The 10,718-nt window shown below is 54.6% G+C and overlaps 1 protein-coding gene across 1 annotated transcript in view; it reads right to left on the bottom strand.

Moving 5' to 3' along the window:
* Positions 1 to 5,861: 5,861 nt before the first annotated feature.
* The window catches only part of LOC148839015 (membrane-associated guanylate kinase, WW and PDZ domain-containing protein 3-like), a 46,112-nt gene continuing 41,255 nt past the window's right edge, over positions 5,862 to 10,718 (bottom strand). Inside the window, exon 17 of the mRNA XM_088940433.1 lies at positions 5,862 to 7,684. Coding sequence (XP_088796559.1) covers positions 6,846 to 7,684 — 839 coding nt within the window. The 3' untranslated portion in view covers positions 5,862 to 6,845. The remainder of the gene's footprint in view (positions 7,685 to 10,718) is intronic.

Raw genomic sequence — 10,718 nt, 5'->3', positions numbered from 1 at the left:
GCGTGTTGGAGCCCAGTCCACTTCTGTGGTGACTGAAGGTTTAGTGTTGACCACCCTGATGGACTCCAGTGAGAGAGTGAGGCACAGACTGGCAGAACAGGACACTGGGCACAGCAGACCAGTCCAGAGGGAGCTCCAGGTGTGATGGACTCCAGTGAGTCAGTGTGGCACAGACTGGCAGAACAGGACAGTGGGGACAGCAGACCAGTCCAGAGGGAGCTCCAGGTGTGGTGGACACCAGTGAGTCAGTGTGGCACAGACTGGCAGAACAGGACACTGGGTACAGCAGACCAGTCCAGAGGGAGCTCCAGGTGTGATGGACTCCAGTGAGTCAGTGTGGCACAGACTGGCAGAACAGGACAGTGGGGACAGCAGACCAGTCCAGAGGGAGCTCCAGGTGTGATGGACTCCAGTGAGTCAGTGTGGCACAGACTGGCAGAACAGGACACTGGGCACAGCAGACCAGTCCAGAGGGAGCTCCAGGTGTGATGGACTCCAGTGAGTCAGTGTGGCACAGACTGGCAGAACAGGACACTGGGCACAGCAGACCAGTCCAGAGGGAGCTCCAGGTGTGATGGACTCCAGTGAGTCAGTGTGGCACAGACTGGCAGAACAGGACACTGGGCACAGCAGACCAGTCCAGAGGGAGCTCCAGGTGTGATGGACACCAGTGAGAGAGTGAGGCACAGACTGGCAGAACAGGACAGTGGGGACAGCAGACCAGTCCAGAGGGAGCTCCAGGTGTGGTGGACAGGCAGCAGTTGCTGGTGGCTACAGATCTCTGCCTGTAGGGACTGATGGTGTCCTTAGTGCTGGGTGCTGCAGTGGTCAGGGACTGTGGGCTCATCCTGCCCTGTCCGCTCTGCTGCAGGACCACACTCATCCTCGCGCCGCTCGAGCAGCAGCAGCTGTCCCGGCGGGTGACAGTTCGGCTGTGGGTGTCCTAGCCAGGCTCGAGCCCCTGTGAGCGCGTGTGGGCCGAGCCAGGGCAGTGAACGGGCACAGGCTGGTCCCGGCTGTGGGAGAGGAAGGGGACAGAACCCCACCAGCCAGCGGCTGCACCCCGGTGCGGCGCAGGAGCCCCAGACGTGCGGCGTCACGGTGTCCAGCCGTGTCCACACACGTTACTGACCCGGGACTCACAGCAGAGCCCCGCTGACGAATATTAATCAGCGCGGTCCGCCCACGTCACGACCGCTCCTCAGCATGTCAGGACGCCTGCGACACAAACAGTGTGAGATTCTGAGGAGGGTTATGAATTTTTTATTTTTAATAAGACATCTCCGTGTGTCATCCGCAGCTGCGCCTGATCAGATTTCTACCCGTTTCTCCCGGGTCTCCCGCAGTAGCCGAGCGAAGACGAGCCCCCGGTTTCGGAACACGGACGCGCAACCAGCCCCTGGCCGACAGGTGGGACAGCGCGGCGGGTCCCGGCGCTCTCCGCCCCTCTCCGTCTAATCCACTGCAGCACTTCGATACCGCCGCGGCTCCGATTACTGGACCGAGTCAATCAATCATCAATGAGATAATTGGGGAGTGGGCTGGGGTGAAATTTCGCAATGGGGTATATGGGAGGGGCTGCAGGTTGTTATAATACAGCCCCCCCCTCTGCTACGCGCAGTCCACAGTATTGGATGATGTGTTCGTGTGCCTTTATTCAATTTCCCCTCTGTTTTACAAGACTCTGTGGTGTACCGTACGGAGGCATAATCGCATTTCAACCTGCCCTGCTGACGATGAGGTTTTTTTTTCCTGCGCCGCTGTTTAATTACTGCCGGCGTGTACTGTAGGAGTCTGCGTGTCGATGTTGATAATCCGATCACGCGGCGCGGCGGGAGGGCACGGATTCCTGCGCTCGGGCTGGGCTCCCCGTCTCCCCGGTGCGGTACAGCTGCGTCAGCAAACGGCACCAGCCTGGAGATCACAGAGCCGCTCGCATGCAACCCCATCCGAGTGCACCGCCATACCGCGCAACGTCTCCTGCAGCCGCTCAAGTCGTGCCGTGCGCTTTTGCTCAGCTACTGTATGCAACATATTGATTAGATGTATCCCGCCGTTCCTCAGACCAGTCCCAATCAATATCACTTTTTTTTTAATATCCTACTCAATAACGTCTTTACACGCCTAGGCGAGAAATAATTGCATTATCTGCAAGTCATCTTGGGCAAAGACATCAGCTGAATTAATTCATTTTAACCCCGAAGCGCACACAGTTTAATTCCAGACGCCCCGGGTCAGACTCCCGGGTGACAGCCAGCTACATTCAGTTTCGTTGCAACTCCGTTGAAAAAACAAAAACACGTCACCTTAAAACAATTGAGCTCGTTTCTAAAAATACATCTACCGTGTCATGAACTAGCTTTGTGAAAAGAGCAGGAATAGAGCCAGCTATCTGTGCGTGACTAATCCCAGGAAGGCTCGGAGAAAAGCACAGACCTTTCTCCGGCTCCGGCGGAGGGGAGCTGCAGCTGGGCTCGACAGCGCGTCCCGGCTGCTGTTCGTTGTGAATGGACCGGCCCGTTCACTGGCCCGTACAGACCCAGGCTGTTCCTTACAGCTCTAGCGATGCCGGTTCAAGTTCACGAGGAATGACAAACACCCAAGATGAAAGCGTCGTGGAGCGAAATTGTGGCTTAACCGGCTTGGCATAGGGCTGACTTCCGGGCCAGAGGACAAGGAGACCAGGACTCCCATACAGGGTGACCAAGGGGCAGCTACAGAGGTGGAGGTAGGATGCAAGAGAGAGGGAGAGATGGGGATCTCCTAGATATTTATAGCGTTTGGGAGAGGAATGGATTGTCAGGAGCGATTGCTCATTACTGACAGCTGAGTCTGATTGAGCTTAGTTGTTGTCATCCCTCCCGAACTTTTGTTATAAACGCCATTTAATTGTTACTGTTAAAAGCCCTTAGCTGCTGGAATCCGCAGTCCCTGGAAAATTCCACCACACACCACATACAGCATCACCTGAAGACAAGGGTCAATCGTTCACGTCAGGATAATTTTTTCATACATCAACATAAATAGCAAAACGATCAGGTGGGTAGCGGGGTCAGCAGGCGTGGGATGCAAAGGAACAAGTAACAGGTTTATCCCAGGCTGAAAAGAGAAGAAAGAAAACACAACGTTTCGGCTGTGGAGCCTTCTTCGGGTGTTGTCTTTCTTCTCTTTTCAGCCTGGAATAAACCTCTTGTTCCATAAATAGCAATTCCACACCGAGACAGTGTTCAGTGTGGAATGAACCTATACTTGTTTCTATGTAGCCAACGCATGCTCACACAGCCCCCTACTCGAACGTCGTCAATAGAAATGCCCTTGCCTGTGTTGAAACAGGATCTGTTAACCCTGAGCAAACCTGTGTTTCATTTTAGCACCGACACTAGCGTGACACTTAAAGACAGTGTTGACAAGAGGGAAATGAGGGAGAATGTGAGAAATCCCGAACAAATAGAGGGAGGAAATCTTGGTCACTTGGGATGAGACGCCTTTGCTCACCTGCAGGTTTAGTACAAAGAGGAAAAAATAAGAGGAATGGGAAAACATGTGTTACAGTGACACCTTGTGGCTGTAGCGAGTTTATCACCCTTTGGATGAAATCAAACCTGTGCATAAGAGAGCCTGGTTGATTCGAGAGATCACTGTATTGGCCCTATACAATTTCTTGCGTGAGGAATGTGTCTTTTCACAGACCCCAACTTGCTCTCCAGGAGACACACAGACAGGGAGAGAAGCTTGGGGTCAGAGCGCAGGGTCACCCATTTATACGGCACCCCTGGAGCAGTTGGGGTTAAGGGCCTTGCTCGGGGGCCCAACGAAGTAGGATTCCTCTGCCAGCCAGCCACGGGATTCAAACTGGCAACCTCCCAGCCACAGGTGCAGGTCCTTAGCCACAGAGCTACCGCTCCGCCCATGCTGTGTTTGTTTGTGTTTGTTTGCTTTTATCACAAAGACAGATAAGCAGGCAGGAGCAACTGTCAGCAGCTTACACCTCTTTGGCGACAGTTTGTCTCCCATGGTAACGACTCAGAAAGCTCCAAAGCTCGGAGACGGGGAGGCCCAGCACTAACCCAGCAGCCATATCACCCTGCAGCTCCCAGCTGGCCGCCCACTGGAGCTCAGCAGGAGTGAGCCTGGCCAGTGCCTGGATGGGAGACCTCCTGGGAAAAACTCAGGCTGCTGCTAGAAGAGGTGTTAGTGGGGCCAGCAGGGGGCGCTCACCCTGCGGTCTGTGTGGGTCCTAATGCCCCAGTATAGTGACAGGAACACTAGACTGTAAAAAGGCACCGTCCTTCAGATGAGATGTAAAACCGAGGTCCTGACTCTGTGGTCATTAAAAATCCAGGGTGTTTCTCAGTAAGAGTAGGGGTGTTACCCCAGTGTCCTGGCCACATTCCCCCCCTGGCCTTTACCCATCATGGCCTCCTAATAACCCCCCTCTCTGAACTGGCCTCATCACTCTGCTCTCCTCCCCACTGAGAGCTGGTGTGTGGGGAGCGGACTGGCGCATCATCCAGGTGGGGCTGCACACTGGTGGGGGTGGAGGGGATCCCCAGTACCTGTAAAGTGCTTTGAGTGGAGTGTCCAGCAAAAGTGCTATATTAGTGTAAGGAATTATAATTATTATTATTATTATTGTTAATATTATTATTAACCCAGAACAGAGCCGCTGACCCCTGCAGGTCTGTGGTAAAGGAGCCCCAGCTGAAGTCTGAATGACAGGGGTGAAGCCGTCGCAGTGCAGGTGGGGTACAAGGGCAGGGCTGGCACCCCTCAACCCTACAGTGAGACGACTCTGTCACACCGTGTGGAGTCTGGTCTTCAGCACAGTGAGAAGACTCTGTCACACCGTGTGGAGTCTGGTCTTCAGCAGAGTGAGAAGACTGTCACACCGTGTGGAGTCTGGTCTTCAGCAGAGTGAGAAGACTCTGTCACACTGTGTGGAGTCTGGTCTTCAGCAGAGTGAGAAGACTCTGTCACACTGTGTGGAGTCTGGTCTTCAGCAGAGTGAGAAGACTGTCACACTGTGTGGAGTCTGGTCTTCAGCACAGTGAGAAGACTCTGTCACACTGTGTGGAGTCTGGTCTTCAGCAGAGTGAGAAGACTCTGTCACACTGTGTGGAGTCTGGTCTTCAGCAGAGTGAGAAGACTGTCACACTGTGTGGAGTCTGGTCTTTAGCAGAGTGAGAAGACTCTGTCACACTGTGTGGAGTCTGGTCTTCAGCAGAGTGAGAAGACTGTCACACTGTGTGGAGTCTGGTCTTCAGCAGAGTGAGAAGACTCTGTCACACTGTGTGGAGTCTGGTCTTCAGCAGAGTGAGAAGACTCACACTGTGTGGAGTCTGGTCTTCAGCAGAGTGAGAAGACTCTGTCACACTGTGTGGAGTCTGGTCTTCAGCAGAGCGAGAAGACTCTGTCACACTGTGTGGAGTCTGGTCTTCAGCAGAGTGAGAAGACTCTGTCACACTGTGTGGAGTCTGGTCTTCAGCAGAGTGAGAAGACTCTGTCACACTGTGTGGAGTCTGGTCTTCAGCAGAGTGAGAAGACTCTGTCACACCGTATGGAGTCTGGTCTTCAGCAGAGTGAGAAGACTGTCACACTGTGTGGAGTCTGGTCTTCAGCAGAGTGAGAAGACTCTGTCACACTGTGTGGAGTCTGGTCTTCAGCAGAGTGAGAAGACTCTGTCACACTGTGTAGAGTCTGGTCTTCAGTTAAGAATAGGACTATACTGATGCATTAATTCCTTAAGATAATGCAGAGTTTGATCTTTAAGTGTTATACATTAGAAGATGTCCTTAAAGCCCTCTCTAATAAAAGCAAAAAAATAACAAGGAGAGGAGTGAGAGAAGAGTCATTCAGGAAACTTTTGCATTTTATTTGCCTTTCAAGAAAAATGCCATTCCTCAGCACAAAGCTCCGGGTTTCACAACCAGCCACGTCACAGTCCTCCATGCAAACCGCTGCTGTCCAGGTGTACAAAAATAATCCCCCCGTGCCCCACCCACCTCCCTCCTGGATCTCTGTCTCCGTTATTCTGCGTTGAAAATTCCCCACGAGTCATTCAAAACAAAACAAAAAAAAAATCTTCAGAATCAAAACTGTACATGTGTATTTAGAACTATATACATGCACCGCACAGCCAGACAAATCCCAAGTCACTTGTGCACTGCGCTCCGGGCCTCCAAGAGCCCGGCCCGCAGGGGCCACAGGCACAGCTGGTGAGTACACCGCTCCGCTGGGAGGGGAAGCACGTTCTAGCAGTCAGGGAGCCAGAGACAAGGGACAGGGTCACCCCAGTGGGAGCAGGACTGCCGATCTCACACACAGCCTGAGCTCTGGCTGCACTGTCAGGGTGGTGAACAGAGCCACTCCCCATAACCAGACACTGAACAGCTGAAGTCTGCATTGCCCCTCCTAGCTGTACACCAAGTATAAATGCTTTAATATATTAAACTTGTCGACCTCTTCATTTATCTATATATATACATACACGGACAAGTGTAAAAGAGACTACATTGGCAAACCGCGTCCCGCATGGGTGCCTGAAGGAATCCAGTTGCTCCAGGCACTCCTCCTACTTGAGCGGAAGAAGACGGATCAGTCCTGAAACGTTCACGGGCCTGGGCTCCCAGCCCTGGGCTCGGACACAGCGGGGGGCGGGGCGGGCAGGTGATCGACAGGTCAGGCAGGTGTGCCCGGCAGGTAACCGCGGACACGGGGGCACCTGGAGCACGCTGCCCGACCAGAGCTTCCCCTCCGGGAATCGGACAGGCCTCCTCTGGCCAGCTGGGCAACGCGGACGTGCCTGGAGCGCGCTGGCCTAGCGCGCGATCTCGGGAACGAGAGCCTCACGCCACGCCGCCCCCTCCAGGCCCCTCCCGCTGGCTGGAGTCCAGGGCCAGCAGGAGCTTCTCCTTGCTGGGCTTGAGCCAGGGCCCTGGCAGCAGGGTGCCCCTGGGCTTGAACCCGCCCTCCGACGGCCTGGCACCCTCCTCCCCCCACGCCCTCGCCCCGTCCGGCTCTGGAGCCTCCGGGGCCCGGGGCAGGAGGAAGGAGAAAGGCTCTCTCTCCGGGGGCTGGGGGCCGGTCTCCGCTGGGTCCGGAGACGAGGGGGAGCCCCTCCGCTCAGTCTCCGGCGGGGCCTGCGCGCTGGGCAGTCCCTCGGCGGGGATGGGGAGGCTGTGGCCTCTCCGCTTGCCCCTCTCCTCCCCCTCCCTCTTCCTCCCCCCCTCCTCTTCACCCCTCTGTCCCCTCCTGCCCTCCCTGCCCTCGCTCCAGCTGCGCCCCCCTGCCTTCTCCCCCCTGCTCTCTCTCCCCCTGCCCCTCTCTGGCTCTGCACCCTCCTCATCCCGGGCCAGGATCTGAGCGCTGTCCCTAGATAGTGACCTCTGACCCCTGCGCCCTCCCTTCCCTTGGAGTGTGCCGTCCAGGGAGTCCGTCTCGGGGCACAGGGACCCCTCTTCCCGCCGCCTCCCGCCTCCCCTGTTCCCTCTCCGCCCGTGGCCCCCCGATGTCTTCTCCCCGTCCTCCTCCTGCTCCCTCTGCTCCCCCTGCTCCTCCTTGACCTTCGACCTCCTGCTGGACCAGGGGCGGTCGGCGTCAAGGCCGGATGCGCCCCTTACTGCAGCCAGACCCTGCTCCTTGTGCAGCACTGCGGGGGAGGGCGACTGACCTCTGAACTCAGGGCCTGCGAGAAGAGACAGAGGGGAAGGGGGGAGTAGGGGGGGGAGACAGTTAGGGTTCACACAAGGCCGCACATCCCTGCGCCTGCCTGTAGGAGGCGCCGAACGCGCTCTCGCCTGGAGCTCAGACTGTGACGATGAGGCTCATGGGAAGGATCTGAGGTGACTGCGTGCGGTCTGCTCTCGGCGCGCTGCGGTTGAGGGCTGCGTGTGTGTGAGTGTGGCAAGGCGCCAAGTGCATTATTCTACAGTAAGAGTCTTTCAAACCACTTTCTCAAAATACAAACGAATAAATGTAGGTACACCTGGAGCCCAGAGGAGGACGTGTGAGCTGGACAGTCAGCTGCCATCGGGGCTACAGGAGGCCTGGGGGTGTCAGACGGGTACAGCTCACATCACTGGCCGGGAGATTAGGAGCTGTGCAGCCACTGTCGCTGAGGGCAACAAGCCTATACTGGGCTATAGGCTATATTTCCCATTTACTAATATTTCTAAAGAAAGAAACCTTGCATAGCTCCTGAATTTCTAAATAAACTTGAGTATTGTTCTGTGACTATGGTGGCATATTGTAACAGAACTGTTCCACTGTACTGGGACTGTAGCCCCTATTGTAACAGGACTGTTCTACTGTACTGGGACTGTAGCCCCTATTGTAACAGAACTGTTCTACTATACTGGGACTGTAGCTCCTATTGTAACAGGACTGTTCTACTGTACTGGGACTGTAGCCCCTATTGTAACAGAACTGTTCTACTATACTGGGACTGTAGCTCCTATTGTAACAGGACTGTTCTACTGTACTGGGACTGTAGCCCCTATTGTAACAGAACTGTTCTACTATACTGGGACTGTAGCTCCTATTGTAACAGGACTGTTCTACTGTACTGGGACTGTAGCTCCTATTGTAACAGGACTGTTCTACTATACTGGGACTGTAGCTCCTATTGTAACAGGACTGTTCTACTGTACTGGGACTGTAGCTCCTATTGTAACAGGACTGTTCTACTGTACTGGGACTGTAGCCCCTATTGTAACAGAACTGTTCTACTATACTGGGACTGTAGCTCCTATTGTAACAGGACTGTTCTACTGTACTGGGACTGTAGCTCCTATTGTAACAGGACTGTTCTACTGTACTGGGACTGTAGCTCCTATTGTAACAGAACTGTTCTGCTGTACTGGGACTGTAGCCCCTGTTGTAACGGGACTGTTCTACTGTACTGGGACTGTAGCCCCTATTGTAACGGGACTGTTCTACTGTACTGGGACTGTAGCCCCTATTGTAACAGGACTGTTCTGCTGTACTGGGACTGTAGCCCCTATTGTAACAGGACTGTTCTACTGTACTGGGACTGTAGCCCCTACTGTAACAGGACTGTTTTACTGTACTGGGACTGTAGCCCCTATTGTAACAGGACTGTTCTACTGTACTGGGACTGTAGCCCCTATTGTAACGGGACTGTTCTACTGTACTGGGACTGTAGCCCCTATTGTAACGGGACTGTTCTGCTGTACTGGGACTGTAGCCCCTATTGTAACAGGACTGTTCTACTGGACTGGGACTGTAGCTCCTATTGTAACAGGACTGTTCTACTGTACTGGGACTGTAGCTCCTACTGTAACAGGACTGTTCTACTGTACTGGGACTGTAGCCCCTATTGTTACAGGACTGTTACACTATGGCCCATTGTGAAGCGTGTTTGCAGTCGGTGCACCACCAGGTAGCGGCGTTTCGATACAGTAATTCCTGAGGGGCTGATATGAAGGTGGTGCTGTGAGAAGAAAAAAGCAAAAGGAGAGCAATGAAAAGAGATGAAGAAAAAACAAAAAACAAACTAACAGGAACTATTACCAACCGCGTATTCTCAGTACGTCCAATCACATAGAAGCATGGCTCTCCCAGCTTAGAGTTGGTCATGCAGAGAGAGAGACTGGAGAGCTCCACTGCACACCACACAGAGAGGGAGAGAGGAGGAGGAGAGAGGGAGAGAGAGGAGGAGAGAGAGAGGGAGAGAGGAGGAGGAGAGAGGGAGAGAGGAGGAAGAGAGAGGAGGAGAGATGGAGAGAGGGGGAGAGAGGAGGAGAGAGGGAGAGAGGAGGAGGAGAGAGGGAGAGAGAGGAGGAGAGAGAGAGGGAGAGAGGAGGAGGAGAGAGGGAGAGAGGAGGAGAGAGGGAGAGAGGTGGAGGAGAGAGGGAGAGAGAGGGAGAGAGGAGGAGGAGAGAGGAGGAGAGAGGGAGAGAGGAGGAGAGAGGGAGAGAGGAGGAGGAGAGAGGAGGAGAGAGGGAGAGAGGAGGAGAGAGGGAGAGGGAGAGAGGAGGAGAGAGGGAGAGAGAGGAGGAGAGAGGGAGAGAGAGGAGGAGAGAGGAAGAGGAGGAGCAGAGAGGGAGAGAGGAGGAGGAGAGAGGGAGAGAGAGGAGGAGAGAGAGAGGACAGTGAGGACAGGAGGAGAGGGGGGAGCAGTGGGGAACAGTGGGGACAGGAGGGAGAGAAAGAGGGGGCAGTGAGGACGGGAGGAGGGGGGACAGTGGGGAGAGAGAGGACAGTGAGGACAGAGGATGGGACGCAGAAGAGAGAGGGCACACAGACAGAGTGAGAGAGCAGCAAGGGTAGGGTGGGAGGAGAAAGGGATCACAGGAACAAAAAAAAGAAAGAGAAAACGAATAAACAAGCAGAGAGGTTAGTGCACCAGCCGGAAGGAAAAACAAAAACAATCTACAGAACAAAAAGAGCCAGAGAACAACTGAACAGTGCACAGGACCAGGCAGCCCCAGGGAGAGAGAGGCTGCACGAGAGCCAGGCTGCGGCTGCTGTCTGCGCCCAGCAGGGCGGCGCCAATGAGGGCTAGCCCAGGCCTCTCCCTGCTGGACAGACCAGCCACCTCTCACTGGGCCAAGGCCACACGAAAAGGCACATGCCTTGTATAGGCTCGCATCCCTGATTAAGCAGAACAGTATTTAGAACAGGAGGCACCTCTTTACACAAAGAGTTCTGAGGTCTGGAGCACGTTGCCGAGCCAGGATTAATCAACTACAGAAGGA

This window comes from Atractosteus spatula, chromosome 2 (assembly GCF_055471065.1).
Source record: "Atractosteus spatula isolate fAtrSpa1 chromosome 2, fAtrSpa1.hap1, whole genome shotgun sequence".
In the NCBI taxonomy this organism is placed as follows: Eukaryota; Metazoa; Chordata; class Actinopteri; order Semionotiformes; family Lepisosteidae; genus Atractosteus; species Atractosteus spatula.
This window is presented reverse-complemented; position numbering and strand designations above follow the sequence as displayed.